We start from the raw sequence: 25,639 nt of genomic DNA on the forward strand, positions 1-25,639 counted from the left end.
CTCTGTTTTGTATGTGGGATGCCACCACAGCACGGCTTGATGAGTGGTGTGTAGGTCAATGCCTGGGATCCGAACCCGTGAACCCCAGGCTGCTGAAGCAGAGCGTGTGAACTTAACCACTACACCACCGGCCCAGCCCCTGAAATATTTTTAATAGTTATGTCTGAATAGGGGAATTACAGATAATCTTTATCTTCTTCTTTTTGTTGATACCTATTTTTTACAATGGACGTGTAGGTAATAAGAGTTTTAAAAGGTGTTAACAGTTAATAATAGGGGAAATGAGCAGAAGGAATGAAGGGAGATATGGAAATTTTCTGCTCATTTTTCTGTAAATATAAAAATGCTCTAAAAAAGTCTATTAATTTTTAAAAAGACTATTAAGACAACTACACTAGCTTTAAAGCTTAGTGTTGAATTCAACACACTAATTTTAGTGAAGGAATCTAGAAAGGGGAAAAGTAACTGTCTTAGTCCATTTGGGCTGCTTTAACACAATACCATAGACTGGTTGGCTTATAAACCACAGACATTTATTTCTCGTAGTTCTGGAGGCTAGAAGTCCAAGATCAAGGTGCCAGCGTATTGGTGTCTGGTGAGGACTAGCTTCCTGGTTGGTAGACGGCCATCTTTTCACTAAACTGCACATGGTGGAAGGGGCTAGGGAGCTCTGCGGGGCTTTCCTTTATAAGGGCGCTAATCCTATTCATGAGGGCTCCACCCTCAGGACCTAATCACCCACAAAGGCCTCATCTTCTAATGCCATCCCATGGGGTTAGGATTTCAACATAGGAATTTTGGGGGGACACGAACATTCAATCTATAGCAGTAACTAACTGTGAGTGACAGTGAAGCATCTGTTTCTAGGTCTGGTTTCCCCCACTAGAATACACACTCAAGGGCAGAGTCGATGCCTTTGTCATCTATTGAGAAGGCATGCCATAGATGCTTGTTGCATAAATGAATGAATGACTACGTGTGAGCCAAGAACAGAGTAAGGCATTGACTCAAAGGAGCTCAGCTACATGCATCCTCTCTGTCTTCTCTCTTACGTTTCCTGATAAATTGACTTTTCCTGACAAATATAAGAACATGTGCTTAAAGTCATTCCACGGATAGGAGACCAAGTGGGGAAAAAATAAACATTGAGAAATATGCACATATGTAGCCCTTTTAAAACCAAAATACAAAAATTCGCTTTTGAAGCTAGTGATATAAATCAGACTCTTGTTAAAAAATATAATTGTAAGGAAAGAATTTAGTCGCGCAGTACGTTCTGGCTCTAAGTTGAGTTGTGAATAAAAAGACAACCCAATTTAACAATGGGCAAAGGAGCTTGTAGTAGTTTCTTAGGGCGGCCATAACAAAGTACCACAAACTGAGGGGCTTATAACAACAGAAATGTCTTCTCTCACAGTTCTGGAGGGGAGAAGTCTGAAATCAAGGTGTCGGCAGGCTTGGTTCCTACAGGGGGCTCTGAGGGACCATCTGTTCCACGCTTCTCTCCATGGCTGGCAATCCTGGGCATGCCTTGGCTTGCAGACACATCATGCCAATCCCTTGTCCTTCTTCAAGGGCTGTTCTCTTTGTGTATGTCCAAGTCCAATGTCCCTCTTCTTATAAGGACACCAAATTGGCCTTCAATTCATCTGGAGTCCATCTTTGCATGGGGTGTTTGATGGGAGACTGATTTTTATTTACTTACATACGTTAAGCCAGTTTCGCCAATCCCATCTACCAGACCGGCTAGCCTCTCTCCATTTATTTATGAGGGCACTTTATTGTATATTAAATTCTCATATAGACCTGGGTTGGTCTCTATTCTTTTTCTTTAGTTTGTCTGTTCTTGCACCAATCTCATTTGACTTGGAGGTTATCTTAATATTTGGTAGGGCATGTCCTCCATCCTTTTTCTTTTTTAAGGTCATCTCAACTATTTGTTTCATTCTTCCATCAAAGTTTCAGAATAAGTTTAGTGAGTTTATCATAAAAAATGCAACTGAAATTTTGAGAGATTTCATTGACTTTATAGATTCATTTGGAGAAAATTTGACATTCTCAAAAATACTGTTATCCCATTTAAGAGCACGTACTCAGGCAACGATCCGCGTCCTCACTAGAGTTGGAAAGTTTGAACTGACACTTTGTTGCAATTGAGTGGTATCTTACTGCTTATATTTTGATCATTGATGGCGTAAGGAAATGCTACTGATTTTTCTAAATTATACTTGTATTTGGCAACGTTCCTGAACTTTCTTACAGACTCTAATAGTTTAATCAACGTGGTTTTCGAGAAGCTCATTAAACCAAGAAGGCTCCTTCTGATGCCCCCAATCTAGTAAGACTCTTCTTAGAGGAATAAAGGAATTTTAATTCACAAACCTATCCTTTCATCAGATCCCAAATCAAGATTTTAGTAGAATGTTTCTCTGAATGTTCCTCGAGCATGAGGGCAATGAAACACTTCTGGGCAAAAGAGCATTGTAGTTTATTAGATTTGATAAACACACTATATCCTCTTGGAGACTCAGAATGCACAAATTAAGTTCCTAGAAGTATTGCCATATAGAAACCGTTTAACTTTTCCAAATATTTCAGACCACAAAGCTTTCCCAAACAACATATTTAGAGACACCCTATTTAAACGTATAATCCACAAATTACTTATTTTACACCTTCCATGTCTCAGAAGATCAGGTGAAGTTTGGCAAGACTTGAGCTCTTTCCTATGTGCTTAAGAAATTAAATTTTCTCCTCCTTCTAGATTAGAACCGTATTTTGATGGGTTCAGCGAAGGCAGAGTGAGTGGCTGCTCACTCCTGTTATCTACTTTAAACATGTTTCTTGGTGATAATAGAACTCTGATACATACCTCGCTGAATTAACTTTTAAGTCAGTCTATTTTTATCAGGTAAATTCCTTAAACCTTTATTATTGTATTTTCCATTCTGCATTAAAGAAAATCGTTTCATCTTTAGGCTATCTGCAGTGGTTCTCCAACTTGCCGTTTTAGCCAAGGAATTCTTTGCTCAAGGGAAATCTTCTCCTAAGACCATTATGTCTAACAAATAAAAGTTGCGAAGAAGTGCGAGCCCCGGGAAGCTGGAAGCTCAGCTCCACCTGGAGGCGGCCCCACAGAACGCAACCTGGGAAAGAGCTGTTAAAATGGAGATGTCCCCAGGGACTCTAAATCAGAGTTTAACAAACACATGAACAATTTTAAGAACCTTTGAATCCTAATACATTTTCTCGTGAAAAATTAAAGATTTCAGTGTAAGAGAGTAGTGGAGTGTGGTAGAAAGAAACTGGGACAGCGGCAAGAAACTTAGATTCTACTCCCAGGTGAGCTACCGTCCAGACGCGTGAATCGGCACTGTCTCTCGGGCCATTGACTTGAAGGGTGTGACCGGGGAGGGGACGCTGCAGTGGATGGATCCCTGTGTTCTGCACTGTTCTGTGAGCTCTCACAGGGGTGGAGGTCGGAGGGGACTTCGGGGCCCCACTCCTCCCCGACCCCCTTCAAAAGGAGCAGCTGTTTCCTTTTTTTTGTATTCAGTTTTGCATAAGCTTTCATTTGAACAAAGAACAGACAGAGTTCTAGGGCTTAAAAAATGGCTCTACTAGATAACCTCTGCAGTCATTTCCTCAAAATTTTGGAGACTTTTTCTTTTTTTAACCAAGACAGAAAATAACCCTTTACCAGGAATAAATCACTTTTAACTGAGGAGCAAATCAGGGTAAAAACTTTTCTTGGTGAAGAACACGAACCAGATGGCTATTTCCAGAGGGGGCAGAGAGCCCGCACCTTTAAGTTGGGCACAACACAGCGCTAAATTTCCACTGGAAGCCAGTTAAAGGCACAAACATAATATTCCACTTTTCTGTCTTTTGTTTTGTTACCCAAATGTGATACTCACTGAAAATACTACACACAAAAAACTCAAGAGACTGATTAAAAAAAAACCTTACTTTATTTTTATTAGCTTTAAAAACAAAACTTGTTACAATTAATCACGAAAATTCCAAAAAAATTACATTCTGCTTTTGTCACCTTGATAGGACAAGGAATGTTTAAATGTCCTCAAAACAGAGAATAGCCAAAGTTGACAAATAACAAACTACTACAAACTATGGATTGCCACTTCAAGCACACTAAAATATGGAATGCATACATGTTAATTACTGACCAGTTTCTGGAAGTACAATGAATATTCACTACAGTTTATAGTACCAGAAAGGTAACATGCCCCAAATATAACGCAAGATCACAAACATGTTCAGATAACATAATAAGTTCAATTAAGATAGAAGAGAAATGATGGAGAAACTTTTCTTACTCGGAGGATACGCGCAGGACAACAGAGATGTAACTCTACACGCACTGGGCCCCCGCTTTGGGCTGAGCAGCAGTGGGAAGAGTATGGCACGACGACAGATGAGCCACCTTCTCTCTCCTCAGTCCCCAGTTCAAGTCAGGGAGATTGGGGACTAAATAGAAAACAATACAGAAAACACAGATTATCTGCATAGATAGAAATCTTCCATCACGACAAGAATGAACATTCAGTCAAAGCAATGCAGGAGGTTCAAGGGTTTGCAGGACACGATTTTGTTTCAAAAGGAAATGCAGATTTGCAAGACAGACCACACGGCGGACTTGGTAAAAGGTCTTCACACTGTTGATTAAGTGGGCAGAGACACTTTGACTCCGGCCCAAGGTTAGTTCCTCTTAACCTTGGCTGGAAACGTCTATTTTGAACACAACCCTTTTTATTACAATCTTTTTGGTCAGTGACCCTAGCAGCCGTTGCAATCCTCAGTGGCTTTGTTGCTTGTACATTTGGTAACAATAACAAGACTCTCCAAATGATTAACATTTCCCCTGATTCATGATTAAAGAAAACAACAGCATTCCACTGAAGACGTTCCGGCCGACCCACACTCCAAGGGGAGTTTAAAAAGCAAATGAGTATTTATCAAATTCTTGGGCAAGGTTCATAAATCTTAGTCTTTAAATTTATGTACCTGTTTAAAAGGTGAGCTTCTACGGCATGGACTCACCTCCCCAGCTGGGACACAACTATTTCCCTAAGTCTTTTGTTTTATGATGTTGTCACAGTAAGTCTTTCGTTCCGTTATGTTGTCACACTTATTATATAAGTAATTTGTTTCCTTTCATACAGGAAGATGTAAACACAAATGTGCAGAAAAGGAGCCCATGGGAAGGAAAAGGAGGGTGGACCAAGCTCGCCTGTCCAACAGGCACGGAGTACAGGGCACTGGAGAAGAGGGAGGGACCCAGCGCACGGCGAACCTGACGCACTGAAGAATCCCGCACATCTCCCGGTACTCAACGGCGTTTGACATTTTCCCTTGAGCAATAAAGCCATGGTCTGTGAGAGTCCATATAAAACTACGAAGCACAGGGCAGTCTTCGATCTTTAACAGGAGTCTGTCTCACAAGCACTGAGGGAGAGGGTCACTCCATCGTGAACTATTTCCAAACCGTATTAGATCTCACGCTGCTTCATTACAGTCCCATCTCAGGATGACCGTTTACATCTTACTCTCACTACTACTAAAATCTAGGACAGCCCATATAAAATGTCAACTCAATTGCTGGCTACCAAGATAACATTATTTAAGTGGATTCCAATCCCTATGGTACAATGATAAAAACACAAAACGTGGAACCTCAAATACATTAATTAAAATTACTAAATCACTGCCTTCATCAGATGAGATTTTCCTTACTCGTTATATCCCCATCAGGGTAAATGAATTTTTTCCCTCTTTTTTGTTTCTTTTCTTATTATAGGGATTCATTGCTTCTGACTGTCTTTTAGAGCCAGTGCAAGAAAAAGTAGACAAAGCACCAGCCTGGGAGTGGGGGGCACCAATTCTAGTCCTGGGGCAGCCTTTCTGTGGCTTCGAAACCAGTGGCATCACCGTAGTTTTCTAATTTGAGTAACATGAGGATTAAACACTATATGATTTCCAAAGTCGCCCTTGCCTCTGTAATTGAGATTGAGAAAATAAAATCTTTTCACTTTATATCACATTTTTAAAAGATGAAAGTAATGTGAATGGGAACCAAAAACAACTCTCCTAAAAGAATGAAAAGTGCTGTGCCTGACCTCTGCCTCCCGGTGTCTCTCATTCAAACGTGCCATAACCCACCATGTTCTATTTAAACCTTTATGTTGAACTTAAAGTTCCTAGCAGCTTCTCTTTGGCTCTTAATCACTGACAGGCTTTAGTATATAAAATTTTGAAGGAGAATGTGAAAAGACGACTTCGCTTCCCACCTGTTCTTCAGCTCTCCAAGCGAGGGGACTGCTCTCACCATGTCTGCCTCTTAGCACCTTAGGCTAGCAGATGCTCACACTTTGTAAATGGATTTATTTCTGGTTCCATCAGGTGAAAGAACCTGGAACACACGAGCCAATGCATCACAGGATCTGTCCACCATCCTTATTAAAGGTTATGGTTTTCCTATCCCTCACAAATGTTTTTTCCTAACACAAAGCACTGTTTTCTTTCCTCTCAATTTTCTAAATAATTTGATTCCCAAGAAGAGGCTATGATTTCTGAAGAAAAATGGCTACTATACTATCAGAGTTAAATCTACTAACACAATTCCAAAGAAGAAAAAAATATAAACTTATTAAAAGGAACTAAAAAACAAAAGATACACAACACTCATCTCTTGTAAGATGGGTACAAGAACTGGATATAAAATAGCCAAAAAGGACAGACCATAATACCTGCTGAGATCTTGGTTGATTTCACAATATTAAAAAGTTAATAGGCATTTGGTAGTTTTTCTTTTAGAGTTCACCTTTTGGAAATATTACACTAGAAAGAATGAAAATATTAATGTTCTCCATTCAAAAAAGTTATATATACATATACACATATATATGTGTATATATCTAATTTAATATATATTTAATTTTGGTTTAAGTTTGTCTTCAATACTCTCAAAAAAAAGAACAGAGAAAAAGAAAAACTTGGGTAATTTGCATTGTTTGACTGTAAAAAATAATTTTATGTTAGGGATAGAATATTATTCAATTGGAAGGCAGAGAATGAAAGCTAAGCCAAATAATAAAACATCATGAATTTTGATCACTTAGAAAATTATAGTGAATAAATATTACCTAAAAGGAAATTCAAAAATTCCCACCGAAATGCGTACACTGGAAAATGAATACATTTCCTGACTTACAGGGTCCATTCTGCAATGATAAGTTAGTGCAAACAGGTAAGATTAAAAACTGGCAAAATGCTGAATTTCAAACTGCAAAATAAATTTACTAAGTGGCTGTCAGTTAAACTGCCAAATGACGATCTGAATTCAATAAATTGCTTATGGAATGACAAATTTCAACTGAATTTACATTGAGACTTAGCAGTGGTGGGTACATATAAATAGAAGAGTTTACCACATCAGAGTATTTGAGGGCAAGGGAAACACAGAAAACTTTTTTTTGCAATATAGTTTAAGTCCTCCGAAGTAAATTCTACCATAATAAGAACATCTAAACCACAACATGTTATCAAAAATGTACAGGCCTCATGGCCTGAACTTCTGCATTTTTCTGTCTTTGTAGGGGCAGCCACAGTGGTTTCTTAGTCCAGATTCACGGGTAACCCCTTCCCAGACACAGCAAGGATCTCCAGAGACCTGCCAGCAAAGCAAGCAGAGAATCAGCGGAGTGGCCGGACCAAAAGCACAGTGCGCTCAGCTCTGAGGTGCTCCCATGAAAAGGACTTCAAAGTCTGACCAGACCATGAAGAGTTAAAAAGACCCTTGCTTCTACTTTACGCAGTTCAAATACACACTCTGAAACATAGGTGAGAAACAATTGTTTTAAGGAAAAATGCCACCTGGAAGGCAGAGTAAAATATTCCACCAAAAAGAAAGTCTGGATTGACTAAACGGTCTCCCCCATCTTTCCCTAATTCATAGAGGTAGACTATATGCGACTTTTCTTTCAAAGCAAGCTGACAAACGTTTAAATGGACAATCTTAAAACGGTCTTCAGAAAATCTTATCATCACCTTTCTAATTCAAAGTCTATAAATGATACACACAATTATGTATAGCGTAGAAAAACTCAACTGGCGGCTGAAGACAGTTTGGTACGCTCTAGGCTAGGACACGGTCACAAATGGCAGACTGCAGCAGCCACCTGAGATCGTAACCAGGCAAGCTTACCGGTGACAAGTCCCACTTCCAAAGTAGCAGTTCTTTCTCTAGGAGAGACAACAGCCTGCATTATTCTCCTCCAATTTCCAGGGAAGAAAGAGAAGGACATGCACACAGGTTTGCGCCACTTGATTCTGACAGTCAAAGGGAATTTGGCATTTCCTCCCCAAAGGTAAAGAAAAAAATACTTGAGAAACTTGATTTTCTACGAATTATTCTATATTTCAGGTTTCTTTTCGTGCAAAAAATTTCATGTATACTGAATAACAATCAACCTTTCATCAAGAGATTAGTTAGAAGCTATTATACCAGTACAAAAATACCCACACTAAATTATTAAAATTGTGAGACTATTTTTAAATTCATAAAAACGGTGCTGCACTCAATGACTATAGCTGTAGTTTCTGGGTACCCCTGCTAGACGGAATCAGGAAAATTAACATTGCTGGAGGCAGCCATTTTCCTAATTTGTTACTGTTTAAAAATGGTCAAGAGTTGCCGCATGTTGGGGATAATTCTTTAAAGTGCTGTTCAGAATCTCAGTTACAACCGTGAACAGGCAAGATCAGCTGCTCCTCTACACAAGCACGTCCACAGTGCAGGCTTGGGGACAACACACCGCCCTTCCTTAGCCCCGGCCTCGCCACACTGTCCGCAGCGGCGCCCGGCAGGGAGGCCCGGCCTCCACCCCCGGCCTCCAGCCCCGCCTGCACCCCCGCAGACGCAGGCACCTGCCCGCCGCGCCGCCGCGGCCTCACAGCGCACGCGCGAGGGTCTGGGGCGCGCTCAGCGCCGCGGCTGGAGGGTCGGGGCGCCGCGTCTGGGTAATTTTCTGTTTGGGGTTTTTTGTTTCTTCTTCCTCTTCAGTCTCACTCTCACAGACGTGGACCACCACGCTTGGCGTCGACTCCGTTCCTGCGTGAAGTTCGTATTTCTCTCCTGTGGACATAAACGGCAAAAAGGAGGGTTTCGTCTCTTGAAACTTCTTGTTCTACGCATGTTTCAATCGCTGATTATCAGTTTTTAAGTCTTTAAATCCTATGTCAGAGTACTTTTCCTTGTATTGGCATTAGAGCTCTGATACTCTAAGGTTCTTAGAAAGTTTTACCATTTCGAGAAATTAGCTGCTGAGGACTACTGAGGTCTTGGGGGTTAAAATGGAAACGCTCATTACTGTTCCATGAACAACAGGCATGAACGTGCTTAACCTCCGAACGGTTTCAGTTTTCCCTGGGGAGACAGGTAACCTCCAGGCAGCAGGGGCGATCGCCTTAGTACAGGACCCCAGACATCCAGGATACAGCTCTGATGTCTAATGACACCACCAAGCCACTCCCCTCAAACGCCTCTTGTATCCCCCATAGGACACATAACGTTACCTTCAGTGGACAACTAGTCTGAACCAGCAACGGCACTGACTTCTTATATTATTTTAAAGGGAGGAGAGAGGGAAATTAAATAGCAGGAAAAAAGAAATGAAAAATAAATACATGAGAAAAATTTGGAAGGGTTGATGTGGTATCACCACCAATTTCTTGAAATACTGTTCAAGGCCGAGGGTGTTGGTCTGGTACTTACACGGGGTGAGGAGAAGGCAACTAGGACTCACTCAGCGCCTGTTCCGTGCGAGAACTTGTAGCAGTAAAAACTGGAGTACATTTATTGAATATCACATATCTATCATTTAACCCCTATAACCACACTGAAAGGTAGCTATTATCTTACAAATCCCTATTTTATAAATGAGAACCCAGAGGCTCAGAAAATTGAAGCTAAGTAACTTCCTCCAGATCACAAAGTCAGCAAACGCTAGAGTTTGAGCCTGGTCTGTGTGACGTCATCCTCCACGCTGCTCATGCTGCCACTAGGTGGCTAGAACACAAATTGCTGAATATGGTCTTGAATACAAAAGTTTCCTGGGGGAAATAACAGGAAAGACAGAAAAGTTTGTTACCTGGTCCGAGTTTGGAAACGGCGCAGAGTAAATCGTAATTGATAACAGGCATCGCGTCTTCGCCCTGCTTCCACCCCACCGGAGGGGACGCTGGGGGCGAGATGAGGAAGTGCTTGGCCGGCTGGGGCGGCAGTAAGTACGATTTGTCCCGTGTTTCACCGGACACCTGCACCTGAAGGGAAGGAGACACTCAAAATTTGGGACTGGGCTATTTCCTCCTTTTCCTCTTTATGTTAACTGTTACATCTCTTTGAAGAAAATCAGAAACTCCTCTTTAACCGTTTCCATCTCTCGGTGGCTGGGTTGGGGTCTGTTCGGTTCACCACTGGACACTCAGTGCGCAGCACAGAGCCCACACGGATTCGGTGCTCAGTAAATATTAGCTGAATAAAAAACCGAATCGATGAATGAACAACGAACAGTACTAAGCGCTAGATTCCAATTTTAGAAGAGATTAGGTTCTATCGTCTCCATCTCGATCGACCCCACAAGAAATGTCCAGACGTCTCTTACTCAGGTTTTCATTTGGAGTGTGAGACAACAAACCTCTTTTTTTCTTTTTTAATTTGAAAGCTAAGACCAAGAAAAAATGACTCTGTTGAAAATAAAACAGTGTACTTAATGCAAGAGTAGAGCTCTAATGCCTTTATTTCACCAATTCTTCCAAGAAGAAATCGGTTTCTGAGTCACACCAGTGCGGGATTCGAATAGTAAATACATCCCATCCTTGGGAACCCACAGGGTCCTCTGCAGTTTCAAAGTCCGAGAGAGCCTTTCTATACAGAGCTGTGGCACCCCGCTGGCCACCCCTCAGGCCAGCAGCCATTTTCTATGAGGTGTTTTAAATGAACCCAGAACACAGAAATGACTTCAGAGACTGTTTCCTCAATTCTCCCAAGGATGTTACAGCACCAGGGCCACTGCAGACGCACGGCAGGAAAGCTAACCCACTGAGCGTGAAGTGGTGGGGCTTCACCCGCACGGGATCCCAGCTGAGGAAAGCCGCCAGGAAAATGAATTCCTTTAACTAGTAGTCCAAGCAAAATGAAGTCAGGAGGGTAAATATGCTCAATAAATAAATTTATATAGCTGTAAAATAAAGAAAAAATGTTTTTACATTATTTGCTGATCAGGATTGTTCATTTCAAAGATCTCTGACATATAGAAAGTGGAGAACTGGTAAAATTTTTGGATGGGGAAAGGCAAGTTTAGAGAACAGAGCCCTTTGCACCAGAAATACCTGTGCAAAATACAGCTTCAGCTTCCTCCCGTTGAAGTCTGTCTCGTGGAGTTCTATCCGAGCCCTGGCTGCTGCTTCCGGTTTGCTGAAATTTATTCTGACTCTTCTAAAGCTTTTAAACAACTGAAATGTAACTTGGTCATCGTAGACGGTGAACAGTGCTTCGAATCTCTCCTGTAAATTGAGGAGCAGCAGGGCCGAGAAAATGGGGGGAAAAAGGAAAAATCTTTAACAAAAGGAAATTTAAACCCTTAAGCATAAGTTATGGGATAAGTAATTCCCTAATAATAAAGGATTAAACATAAACTCATTATGATTCCTCCTCCCTCCCGCCCCCCAACTCTGAAAAAGCATATTTTTCCTGCAGGTCTACAAGAACAGGCAACTTGTTATTCATATGCTAAATTTTGAAATTTGCACTTATTTTAAAAGCAATTAACTTTATTAAATATTATATAGATTTAAATTATAAAATAAATGTAATTATAAAATAAATGTAAAATACACAAAACGATACAAACATGCCCAAGTACAGAACAAGGACACTTCTACGGTTCTGAAGTCCCAGTGTGCCAGAGTTGTTTCTCCCCATCCCATTCCCTCCCTCCTTCAAAGAAACCATTTGAGATTTTGTGCTTATCATCCCCTTGCTTTTCTTTAGTTTTACATTTATTTGTATCCCTAAAGATTTAATCACGCTACATGTCTTCTTCTATAACTTGTTTTCCCTCCATTTTCTCTTTTTTTTTTTTTTTTAAAGATTTTATTTTTTCCTTTTTCTCCCCAAAGCCCCCCGGTACATAGTTGTGTATTCCTCGTTGTGGGTTCTTCTAGTTGTGGCATGTGGGACGCTGCCTCAGCGTGGTCTGATGAGCAGTGTCATGTCCGCGCCCAGGATTCGAACCAACGAAACACTGGGCCGCCTGCAGCGGAGCGCGGGAACTTAACCACTCGGCCACGGGGCCAGCCCCTCCCTCCATTTTCTTCCTAAGATTCTCCGTTGTTGCTGTAACTCTTAGCCATCCTTTTTCACTACTGCATAGTATTCTATTGTAGAGTCGCAGCAGGATTTCCCTAAAGCTGTTGGGATTTGGAGCCTCCAGGTTTTTGCTACTACTGTGCTGCTATGAACATTCTTGGTACCCATGTGCATGAGTTCCTCTGGTGTACACACCACAAGTGGCTCTCCTGGCCTCAGTGTTGGCACATTTTTAACTTTAGAAGATAAGCCAAATAGTTTTCCAAAGTGTTTGTACCAATTTACTAAGAGCGGAAGCATGTTCCGGTTGCTTCCTACCTTTGCCAGCACTTGATATCGACTTTTACATTTTCATCAGTGTGAGGTAGGGAATATGAAATGGGCTCTAATTTTGGCTATAATTCCCGTTTCTCTGAATAATCACGAGGTTGAGCCTCTTTTCATATTTATTGGACATTTGGAGTGCCTCAAAACGTGATATCCCGTTCATATCATTTTTTGCTCCTTTTTCTATTGGGTTGTCTTTTTTTATTGAGTCATGGGAGTTCCACAGAGACAATAATTCTTTGTCAATAACATATGCCATAAATGTTTTTTCACAATTCTTCTCTCTGTAGTGGTTTTAGGTTTTTTTTTTTTTAACTGAGAAATGTCAGTCTTTTTATTTTATTTTATTGAGGTAACAGTGGTTTATAACATTACACAAATTTCAGGTGTATATCATTATATTTCGATTCCTGTGTAGGTTACATCATGTTCACCACCCAAAAACTAATTACCATCCATCACCACACACATGCCTAGTTACCCCTTTTGCCCTCCTCCCTGCCCCCTTCCCCTCTGGTAACCACCAATCCAATCTCTGTTTCTATGTGTTTGCTGTTTTTATCTTCTGTTTATGAGAGAGATCATATGGTATTTGACTTTCTCCCTCTGACTTATTTCACTCAGCATAATACCCTCAAGGTCCATCCACGTTGTCACAAATGGCAAGATTTCATCCTTTATTATGGCTGAGTAGTATTCCATTGTGTATATATGCCACATCTTCTTTATCCATTCGTCCCTTGATGGGCACCTAGCTTGCTTCCAAGTCTCGGCTATTGTGGATAATGCTGCAGTGAACATAGGGGTGCACGTACCTTTACGCATTTATGTTTTCATGTTTTTTGGATAAATACTAAGCAGTGGAGTAGCTGGATCATATGGCAGTTCTATTCTTAGAGAAATGTAAGTTTTAAATTTGAATGTTACTAAATATATCCATTTTTTCCTTTGGTGTTGTGTCTTAAGAAACCCTCTACACTCTGAGATCATAATGATGTTCTCCTAGTTTGCCTTCTTGAAGTTTTATGGTTTCATGTTTAAGTCTTTAGTCAACATAAAACAGATGTTTATATATGAGGTGGCCCCACCTGTAACCACTATCTCACTATCTTTTTTGCTATCACTTTAGATTAGATAGCATTTTCTAGAATTTTATATAAATGTACTTTTTCGGAGGGTGGGTCTAGCTTCTTTCACTGAGCATAAGTATTTTGAGATTCATCCTTGTTGTTGTGTTCCCTTTTTTGATCTTTTTTATTGTCAAGTAGATTTCACCGTATGGATGTTTATCCACTTGCCTGCTGATAGACATTTGGGTTGTTTCTAGTTTTTAACTATTCAAATAAAGGTGCTATGAACATTCATGTACAAGTTTTGTGTAGATATATGATTTTATTTCTTTTGGCTAAATACCTAAGAGTGAAATGGCTGAATTGTACGACAGGTATATGACCGATTTTCAGAAACTACTCAACTGTTTTCCAAAGTCATCATACCATTTAACATTTCCACCAACAGCGTATGAGCGTTCCAGCTGCTCCACATTCTCATCAACACTTGGCATGGCCAGTCTCTTAACTTTCAGGTGTGCAGATTATCTCACTGTAGTTGTAATTCACATTTCCCTAATAACTACTGATATTGGGCATCTTTTCACAGGCTTATATGCCATCTCTATAACTTCCTGGGTGAAGTGTCTCCTCAAATCTCTTCTCATTTTGTAACCTGGGCTGTCTTCTCATTAAGTTGTAAGAGTTCCTCTGTGTATTCTAGATATAAGTCCTTTGTCACACGTATGCTTTGCAAATACTGCCTCTTGCTTCCCTTTTTCATTTTGAAAGTGTCTTTTGAAAAGCAAAAAATTCTTTATTTTGACGAAGTCCAATTTGTTCACATTTAAAAAATACTTTGTACTTTTTGTGTCTTATTTAAGAATCTCTGTTATACCCAAGGTCACTAAAATTTTCTCCTATGTTTTCTTCTAGATGTTCTATAGCTTAGTTCCTACTTTTAGGTCTATGATCCACTTCAAGTTAATTTTTGTGTACAGTGAGACAAGGGCCAGAGTTCATTTTCCTCCCCATATGACTATCCCTTTGTTCCAGCACCACCTGTTGCAAATGTCCTTTCCCCTGAGCACTGAAAACGTAATACACAGTTGAGAGAAATTAAAGGTCCGTTAACTGGAGAGAGATACCTCTGTCTCCCCTGGGAGTCACTTTGAGACAATATTGGCTCTATGGATATTTATTCCCCATCTCATTAATTTCTGCTCTTACCTTTATTCTTTCTTTGAGTTTGTTCTCTATCTCCTTAGATGGATGCTTAGTCTATTAATCTTTCAGCTTTTCTTCTTTTTAATTTGATTTGTATTTTTGCTGAGGAAGATTAGCCCTGAGCTAACATCTGTGCCAATCTTCCTCTATCTTATATGCTGGTCGCCACCACAGCATGGCTGACAAGTGGTGTAGGTCTATGCCCAGGATCTGAAAAAGCAAACTCGTGCTGCTGAAGTGGAACGCACTGAACTTAACCACTAGGCCATGGGGCCAGTCCCATCAGCTTTTCTTCTTAATGTATGCACTTAAAGACCACACATTTCTAAGTATTATTTTAGCTGCTTCCCACAAGTTTTGATATTCATTATTTTCATTATCATTTGATTCTAAATACTTTGTAATTTCCATTATGACTTCTCCCTTGTGTCATGAATTGTTTAGATGTCTCCCAGTTCCAAAGAGATGGGAGTTTTTGTTTGCTATCTTTTTAATATCTAATTTATTTTCACCTTTATCAGAGGAAGTTATCGATAGTGATACCAATCCTTTGACATTTTTGAGACTTGCTTTTTGTCCAAGAGGTCACCGTAAATCTTCTATGTGTACTTGAAAAGCATGTGTTTCTGCAGCTGTCAGGCACTGTGTCGTAAATATGTCCAGTATGTCCAGCTTGTGTTCTTGAGAAGTTCCATATACTGATTTGGGTGTGGGTGGGGGGGTCTATTTGAACTGTGATTACCGAGAGAGGTCTGTTAAAACCTCCCACTGTTAGATGGCTTTATTTTTCCTTGTAATGGTTCATTTGTATTTTGTTCATTTTTTTCTTCATATATTTTAAGATTATGGTATGTTGTTGTGTGCATACAAACTAAGAATTGTTTTCTCTTCCTGGTGAACTGAACCTTTAATCATTAGGCAGTGGCCCTCTTTATCTTTCTCTCTCTAGGAATGCCGTTTGCCTTAAAGTCTATTTTGTCTGATATTAATACAGCTGGTGTAGCTTCCTTTTGGTTATATATTCCATGGAACTCAATTTCCATCCGTTACTTCTAACCTTTATGTATCCCATGTCTGAAATATACCTCATAAAAAGAACGTGTGTGTAAACAAGTCCAGTTTGACCATCATTGGTGTTTAATTGAAGGAATTAGTGCCTTGTTGTGATTACTGATATTTTTGAATATCTGCCTCTTATCTATTTGTCTCAGATTTTCTGTGTTCACTTCTCTTTTTGCCTTCTTTTCAATTGATTTTTTTCTTTCTCTATTCCCCCCGAATGAAATTTCTATGAAAGATGCTAATGTACATTTAGCACCTTCTTTAAAGATGCGTAATATCCTATAGCCATGGTTCCTCTTTTACAAAGGCAAAACAATAAAATCTTCTTCTCGAGGTTCATTTGGGAGTACGTAATTCCATAAAAATAGTATTTTTTTTGGTAAAAAGGAAAATATATGCCCTAAGTATTTTGAGATGGAATAGAACGGGAAAGAGTGAGAGCAATATTTGAGTCATTCCATGAGGCTGAGAAAAAAGTGGTTCTCTTCCCATTTGTTAATGAATTGGGATAATGAAAAACCTAACTTCAATTAGCAGAAGAATAGCAACACTAAATTTTCTTTACCGGTTACTTTCATGCAATAATTGAATAAATGAAATGTAACAAAACAGACGTAAGAAAATCTCAAGCCCTTTCGAAATATTCTTCAGGCTTGCCAATGGTAACACGATAAAAAGAACCTGTGAACTAGCTTTGTTTTTGGACTACGTGAAGATCTTTCAGTTACCTGTTGATAGTGAAGTGAAAATCACATATTCCTTCATTTATTAACTTCTCTTAATTTGAACATTTACCTACCACTTGGCAATATTTCTCCAACTTGATAAAATATACAATGATTTGTGCACCAGTATTTATTCTTCTGATGTTCAAATATCATCCTCATTATTTAGGAAATGTCATTTATCCTAAAAATTATATTATTTTTGTTTATTCATTTTAAAAAACTATATTAAGCAACCAGCTGCATGCCAGCCCTTGCGCTAAGTGCCAGATTTCCAATGTACTACAAAAGGAAGTGAACTTTAAGATCAATCCTGTTCTTATTTACTACAGTATTTCCACATATTAAAGTAATATGGACAAATAAATACTACAGCGATAGTGAGGATTTTAGTGCTTAAAAAGAAATACAAACACTTAAATATATTAAATACTAATAATTATTAATATTTCTAGGCACATTTCAGTTTCCTCAGCATTCACTTCAAAGATGGCTGGCTTCACTTTGGCAGCTGGGATTCGGTTCCCAGGAACCACATCGTGGAACCACACCACCTGTCTGTCAGTGGCCATGCTGTGGCGGCAGCTCACATAGAAGAACTATAAGGACTTAGAACCAGAATATACAACTATGTACTGGGGCTTTGGGGAAGGGGAAAAAACAGGGAAGACTGGCGACAGATGTTAGCTGACAGCTCAGGGCAAATCTCTCCCAGCAAAAAAAAAAAAAAAAGACAGCCGATTTTATCACTTTTAAATAAAACTGAAGTTGAGATTTTGTGAAATCACATTCCATTTAATTCTTGGTAGATGCTTACTTTAAACATATTTTGAATACTTAGTAAATATCCCCATATGAGATAATTAAGAAATATCAACACTGAACACAATGGAAATGGAAACTAAGGCAGAATTAATTATGGTTTACAAAATATTAGCGTTTTGGAATTCTGTACATTAAATGCTTTTCCTTGCCCAGGGTAAAAGGACCATGTATTTATTCCTAATTCCCCACGACGATGACTTGTCGTAGTAACAATAACACAAGCTATCTTGCAAACTAAACAGCTACTTGCTAAGCACATCCTTCTTTCCTTCAAAACGATTTTTTTCTCATTCCAGGAATACAGTGTAACTGAATGTAGCCTGCAGATGACAGCAATGGGGTGTACAGCTCTTTCTCTTCTAAATTCCAATACCTGTGAACTGATTAAGAATTATACAAAAACGAAGTCATGGAAGTTTACTAAGTAAGCTTTTTCTAAATTTTGTTAGTTCTTTCTCTCTTTTTCATACTGTTTCCCCCTTGATGTAGTATAAATACAATTTATTAAACGCGTGACTCCCAGCTGTGAGGTGCTGTAGAAAACACGAAAATTAATGTGGAGGCGAAACTATTGTTGTTTCCTACTTGAGGTAAAAGGCAGGACCCCTTAGCTGGCAGCTCTGCCCTTCTGTGAATCCACAATATCAACAGGTAGATTCCCGAGGCTGTGTCCCTGACAGCCTGGCTTTAGGACAGAAGGGATTTAGAAGACTGGAGACAGCCATAATCTACGACACGGATGGAAAATGGCTTGTGACAACTATTAGGGACGTGCAGCTGTTCAGAGTGCATTCAGAAATCAAATTATTATTTTTCTCCTTAGAACTGTTTTAGAAATAACTCACTTTTATACATTTCTGAATTCTCTAATAACATAAAAACTAACATCATCCTGTTAAAGGGTGATGGTTACACACTTACTTCTGGTAAGATAAGGGCGATCTCATCAAATCAGAATCGTCATTGACCACCCTACTCCTCCAGCGGTCACTTAGTATTCCCTTTTGGCAGTACAACATCTATGGGAATAATATGAATAATTTAGCCTCAAAACCAATCCATGAGGCTTTTCCTGTTATACAAGTTTTCCATCAAATACAGACCAGAGGCTGCCTTCATATGCTGAGACCACTGTGCAATCAATCAGCAGTAAAAATGACACAAATACCTAGCACCTGAAATGTTAGGATAATGTGTAACCAACAACTTTCTTGGGAATTCAAGAAGAGTACTTTGTAGCTGGGCAATAGACATACAAAAATCATAGAAGGAGGAGAGTGGAAACCACGCTGTAGGAAGGGAGGTTTCAAGGAGCACCAGGCGAGGATGGCAGCTAAGTGCATATTTCCTGACCTTTCCGGAACTACCCCTGCTCTACTCTGTTCCTCATCTCAAAACAGAGAAGGTGAGGTTTGTCAATTTCACTGAGGAACAAACGATGAAAATGATTTGGCCTTGGCCTTGGACTAAGGAATCCCGAGGGGCCCATCAATTCTGCACATTAGGAAGAAGAGGAACAATGTCACTGCTGATGAGAAGCAATACTCCAAAACATTCAGCAGTGAAATTATCTCCGGTGTCCTAAGGCAAGAGATTTTTTACATTCTATGTCTTCCTGTAGATCTGAAACAGAAAGTTCCATCTCTCCAGCATCCAGAGGCTGCAGGTTGACCATAATCAGAAGCATAATCAGAAGCAAGGCCCCCATTTCCGCCTGGGGTAGGCAAATGCCTCTGGTTCTCCTCAGTGTCCTGCTAACTACAGGCAGAGGGATGGACCTCACTGACCAGGATAAAGCACCCACACGCCTGGGCATGGCAAATTTAAAAACTTCACTGTGACAACCTGAGCACTTGTAAAAAGTTCTGGGACCTAAGTTTAGAAGGCTAGAGGGGAGCAGAACACATAAAAATTTAACACCTTCCATAACCTTGTTCTATAGCATTTATGTTGCCTTCAACACCTTTCCAGATCAGAAAGAAACATGAAACTGAATTAAAATTCAAGAAAATATGGAACATTATCTATTCAATATGGATTTTCATTTTAATGGTTACTATGTCTATAAATACATACTCTGCCTTATTGGAATATAAATCCTTAAAGGACTATGATTTTTTCCCCAAATCTCTACAAACCCCTATACCACATACAAGAAAAGTATCACACCAACGATAAGTCATTTTTGAGGGAAACTACGGATTGGTATTAGGGTGGGGCTGGAAATATTCTTGACTGGAGTGTTGGTTACACGGGTAGATACTGTCAAAACTCATCAAATGGCACACTTAAGACCAGTACATTTCACTGTAGGTGAGTTTTACCAAATTAAAAAAAAAGTATCAGGAAACAAGAGAAGGGATGAGATGAGGTGGCTACAGCAGCCAGCTGTGAAGACAGAGGTGGCACCTGCACCCCACCATCACTGCACACAGCCTGTGGGGGCTCACCAGAGCCCTGCAGGTGAGTGTCAGCCATGGACCTGGCCAGGATCACAGTGAGGCTGGCTTTGGTCAGCCACTGCTTTCCATCTTCAATTAGGACAACACTTCCTTACTAGTAATTCTGGTTATGAAAAGTCTCCCATTTTCTGTGGTTAAGTTGGAAAAGATCTATGACTGTGATACAGAAGATGGGTGCACAATGCAGAAGCCATTTACAAGCAGTTTGGTGGCCAACTGCTAACCTCAAAACACCTAAAAAACACAGCCTGCCACCTAAGGAGGGGAATGAGATCCACAACCACAGCCACATTAATACTTACGCTAACCAGGCAGCAGTCAGGATCTCCACCGGAAGAGTCTACACACACACACACACACACACACACACACACACACACACACACACACACCCCACTTAATTTTCAAGGTACAAAGGTACCGCCCTCCATCAGCGATACTCAAACTCCACAGGCCATTAATAAACAAAAGCACTTTTTATTTGGCTTTTCTGGGGAATATCTATTGGAGAGGCACCATCTGCAAGACCTTAACTGTGAGAACTTCTAATGACATCCCAGCTCTTGACAGTCCTTCAGCAGCAGCAATGGCTTTTGTCTTTTTTCTTTTTAGCCTGTTTGGTTGTTTACTGAAAAGAAAAGTGCAGAGAAGACAGAGGAGCAGATTACAAGGCCCCCTGGAGGAAAGAGAGGATGGAACAAAATTGGGGAGAGAGCAGACAAATGGTGAAAAGCAAAGAATTCTGTCTCCCACTCTACAAGGCCTCTGGCCATCCCGCCGAGCGATTCTGCGGTTGACAGGCATCTTGAAGAGGCGGTCAGATTAGCACGGGGCCACTGTCTATCCAAAGACTCAAGATGGCCTACGACACACTTCATGTTTGCAAATTCATCCTGGGCTCAAACATACGGTTTTGATCTAAGACATGAGAGGTGAGAAAGACCACAAAAGTGAGTTCTTCCCCTGAAAACCCTGTGAATTTTCCCCAGGAACAAGGAAAACGGCTTCAGTTGCCCAGACAGCTGTTCCGAGTACTCAGGCTTCAGTTGTCAAGGTCAGTATCGTATATCCATGCCAGCTGCAAGAGGAAACCATGACTCTGCTCTCCAGGATGTCCACTCGAATCTTTACTTCCCTTTTCTTGTGCTTCTCGAGCATGAAGTAGGAAAGTCCAGGTTCAGCCTGAACTTCATGTCCGGCCTCGGGCTTCTGTCAGTCAGGAGAATGGCATGTGCCAGCCTGCAGATGCTCTGATGGCCCAGCCAGAGACACTGCTGTCAACACAGCGGCTTCTCTCCTGTGACCTCAGTGACTAAGCACAGGCTTTGATGAACAAGTACCAAACCCACCTCCACATCTGAGAGGGGGACAGGAATAGATACTATCCACTCCTGAGGACCAGAAGCTCTCCGCTCCTTGGCCTTTTAGCATGGATAAAATATTACTTTCTGCATCCATTAACAGAGACTGCTCACTTCTTCAACATGAGACCATGGAAAGAAGACCCGAGGACTCCACAACCTGGACAGATAACTTTAGGAAGAGCGTATGGTTTCTACCAGCCACTTATCTTCTCAAATAACAGAACTCTGGAGCTAGAGTGCCTGGGTTTGACTCCTGGCTCTATCTTATAGCTGTGTGACCTTGGGCAAGTTACTTACTTTCGCTGTGCCTATAGTTTCCTCACCTGGTGAACGAGGACAACAAAAGTACCCACTTCACGGGGTTATGGTTGAGACAGAGTGAACACTTAAAGCTCTTAGAACAAAGTATAGGCAGTACCATTACTGTCACTAACAGAAATAGGGCAGAGCTTTCACACTAGCCCACCAGCCATTCTGTGGTTACAAAAAAATAGCTGCTCTTCTGGTATGATGTGGATTCCCCAGGAAGGAGGCGAATGCACAGTGCTAACACAACGTGAACTAGACAGCAGGTGCTATCATGGCTGCCAATGGAAAATTAGACTCTGCCCTTCCTAATAGTCCTTTAGTAATTTATATGCCTCTCACTGCTGGAGCAGTTGCCTAGGAGACACGCACTCCCAGGAGACTCGGTTGCAGTGGGTGATACAGAGCGCCACTGATTAATGAAATTAATGAAATCAGTGTCCATCCTCCCAGGATTCTTCAGATCCCTGACACTGGGGCAGAGAACACTGCTTCTCTGTTATGACACTGAGGACTCTGCTACTCTGCTATGAACCTGGGCTTGAACTGAGGGAGATCTTTCTTTATTGCAGCCACAAATTCGACATATTGAAAAAATACATTGTTTTCACTTCAGCAGCCTTTATCTTGCTATTAATTTTATCTTTTTTGTTTTGTTTTCTAGTTCTTAAAATAACTGCTGCTGATGGCCTTGAACATGCTTTACTAGGCATGTATTCAGGGTGCCGAGCTAGCACAGGAGAATGAAAAGCCACTTAGAGCGGAAACGGCTGATATGAAGTTATCAAAGTATATACAGAAAACATAGAGCGGTAAGACACGACTCTTCTTCACTAAGGTCAGTTATGCGCAAAGATCAAGGACTGCTTCATTCGTGGGCCTGCCCGTGTGCTTAGTGATTGACAGGAGCCTGCAGTCTATTTCTGTGGTCTCCATCCAGACCCGTGTGTGTCCTCACTGTTCATCCACACTCCCTAAGGCCAGCTACTATCCTAGGTCCAGAGGCGACAACAAGGAACAAACGTTGACTGTGCGTGTGATTTATTCCAGGGCAGAAGTCTGCCTTCCAGTGCGGTTTTCTCCATGGACCTTCGAGGATGAAGGTGATTTTTAAAGCCGGAGCCCCATCTTCCCAGACATGTACATCTGAAACAATGTCAGAAACCCAGGGAAGGACCTTAAGGGTATTATTTGTTCTTTTAAAAAGAATAAGGCGTCCTTCCTCTTCCTGAACATTCAGTGCAGACGCCTTGAGGTGAGGCCAAGGAAGGCAGGTGTGTCCACGCTGACAGAGAGCGGGGAGGTGCAGTGGCTTGGAGCACGGTGCTGGAGTCCAAGTGCGGTGAAGAAGGTGGTCACCCAGGAGGGAGGCCTGGCAGGGGGTGCTGGAGCCCAACAGGGATGAGGACAGTGTGCCGAGGGAGGGGCAGCCCAACACAGGGTGCTGAAGCTCAGCGGCGTCAGGGGAGTGTCCAGGTGGAAGACTGCCGAGAGCAGGCCAAGAGGGAGGGGATCCCACAAAGGGGCAGGGTGAGGGGGTGAGGGGGGTGAGGAGGGGGATGTGGGCAGGGAGGCAACCCGGTGAGGCACTGGAGCGAAGAGGGGTAAGGACGGCACTGTGGGAGTCTCAGAATCCAGGCGGGGTGAGGACTTTCGTTGGGTGGGTCCAGGTGAAGGGTGGGACCTGGCATGGGTGTTGGAGCACGGGTGGGGTAAGGAGGGTGTCCTCATGGGAAAGGAGGGGGTGGAGAGGGAGTGACTGGATAAGTAAATACAAGATAATGGAAGCTAGTTTCCTCTCAGTCAGAGTAAAGAGTTGCAAATCTGAAAACGGAGACAACTAGAAATAATTCTTTAGTGTTGCACTGGAGTTGGAAGTCTAAGGTAACATAAGCAGGTGTGCAAACATACGTATATATCTATATGTTTCCTGGTTCTGTCTGCTGCGAGGCCTGGAACAGTGACACTCCAAGAGCAGTGAGCACAGACAGCTAACTCTCATATCTCAGTTTCTAAACACTGTTCCCCATCGAAAGGAATCAGGGCTCCTTGGAGAAACGGCTGATTCCAGAGCTGGCGCAGAGAAAATACAAGATAATTCTGGAATACCTTGCACTAGAAAGTAAAGAGATATTCAAAGAATGATGGGCACATGTCAAAGGACAAGCTATCTTGAAGGGACAACCACAGGCCAAAACCAGGACAAATCAAAGCATCAAGATAATGATCAGACGACAACCAACAACAAAAAGAAGAAACCATGACTCCTAGTGATAGGAATAAATCAGTGAGTTAAAAATTTGATGGGGAAACAGGATATTTACAGTTTCAAAGTACCTTCCACAAAATACTTATAATTACGAGGAGAAGACTAACTTGACAGTGGAGAAACCTGCTGACGCCACCGTAGTGAAGAACTCAAAGTGAATTTCATCAGTAATAGGACAAATAAAAATCGCACCACTTGACAGGAGGCAGTGAGAAGAGAATGGTGTCACTTCTGTGACATTCCTGCCAAAGATGCATGGAGTCTCATCCTGAGGAAACATCAGACAAACCTAAACCGAGAGACATGCAACAAAGTAACCAGCCTGGAATCAGCAGGAGCGAGCATCGTGAAAAGCCAGCAAAGACTAGGATTCCTGCAGACTCAGAGAAACTACAGACACCTGACACTAAATGCAACACGCGATGAGGGATTTTTTGCTATAAAGGACATTAGAGCAGTCCCCCCTTATCCACGGGGAACACGGTCCAAGACCCCCAGGGGATGCCTGAAACCGTGGATGGAACTGAACCCTATACGTGCACGTCTTCTCCTATACATACGTATTTGAGGAGCGACAACAAAACCAGCATGAACTTCTTTTTCCTTCTTCACAATTTCACAGATAGAAGATTTGTGCTTACCATAGATCTTAGTAACCTCAGCATGTGACTTTTTTTTCTTAAGTTGAGAACTTTTACCTTTTTACTTAAAGGAGGCACTTCATGGCTTCTCTTTGGGATATCCGAATTGCCAGCATCACTACTCTTGCACTTTGGGGCCATTAGTAAGTAAAATAAGGGTTACTTGAACACAAGCACTGCCATCCCGTGGCAGTTGATCTGATAATGGAGACGGCGACTAAGTGCCTAACGGGTGGGAGTGTAAAGAGCGTGGATACACTGGACACGGGGATGATTCAGGTCCTGGGAAGGACAGAGCGAGACTTCATCATGCTACTCAGAACGGCGTACAATTTCAAACTTATGAATTGTTTATTTCTAGAATTTTCCATTTATTATTTTCAGACCATGGTTGACTGTGGGTAACTGAAACCACAGAAAGCAAAACCATGCATAAGGGGGCACTGCTGTACTGGAACAATGGGCAAATCTTGAATGGGGTCTGAGGATTAGAAGGGCGTAATGTATCAACATTAACTTCCTGAATTTTGTCTTTTTCTCCTAGAAGGCCCTTGTTTGTAGGAAACACATATTGAAGTATTAGGGGTGATAGCCATCATTGTTGGCAACTTACTCTTAAAATAGTTCAGGAAAAAACGAGTTCTTTGTTTTCTTGAATCAGTAAAAGTATTTTGATTTGCACTCCTATTTTATTTATGTACATATTTATTTATATACACACACATACAAACACACATGTACATACCACATTATGAACATGTTCTGCTGTCCTAATATGACCTACAAAACTTATGAAAATAGAAACGTAAATCAGATTAGTAAATAAAACAAACAGAAATGACACGGTCGTTGAAATTAATTTGAGGGTTCAAGATCCATGCTGGAAGTACCAGTGCCCTGCCCGGTGGATGATCTTCCCAGTCTTTCATTCAGCATGGAGTTAATGAGCAGCTGGGCTCTGTGCCAGGCGATGTGGAGGCGAGGCACCCACCTA

The 25,639-nt window shown here is 41.2% G+C and overlaps 1 protein-coding gene across 5 annotated transcripts in view; it reads right to left on the reverse strand.

Annotated features, from left to right (window-relative positions):
* Positions 1 to 3,952: 3,952 nt before the first annotated feature.
* The window catches only part of RCAN3 (RCAN family member 3), a 41,620-nt gene continuing 19,933 nt past the window's right edge, over positions 3,953 to 25,639 (reverse strand). For all 5 annotated transcript variants that reach the window (XM_023635494.2, XM_070251255.1, XM_014737384.3 and 2 more), the window contains exons 3-5: positions 11,410 to 11,583; positions 10,170 to 10,341; positions 3,953 to 9,154 (exon numbers count right to left, since the gene is read on the reverse strand). In XM_023635494.2, the coding sequence (XP_023491262.1) occupies positions 8,970 to 9,154; positions 10,170 to 10,341; positions 11,410 to 11,583 (531 nt within the window). In that variant the 3' untranslated portion in view covers positions 3,953 to 8,969. The remainder of the gene's footprint in view (positions 9,155 to 10,169; positions 10,342 to 11,409; positions 11,584 to 25,639) is intronic.

The sequence above is a fragment of the Equus caballus genome, chromosome 2, assembly GCF_041296265.1.
Source record: "Equus caballus isolate H_3958 breed thoroughbred chromosome 2, TB-T2T, whole genome shotgun sequence".
Taxonomy (NCBI): domain Eukaryota; kingdom Metazoa; phylum Chordata; class Mammalia; order Perissodactyla; family Equidae; genus Equus; species Equus caballus.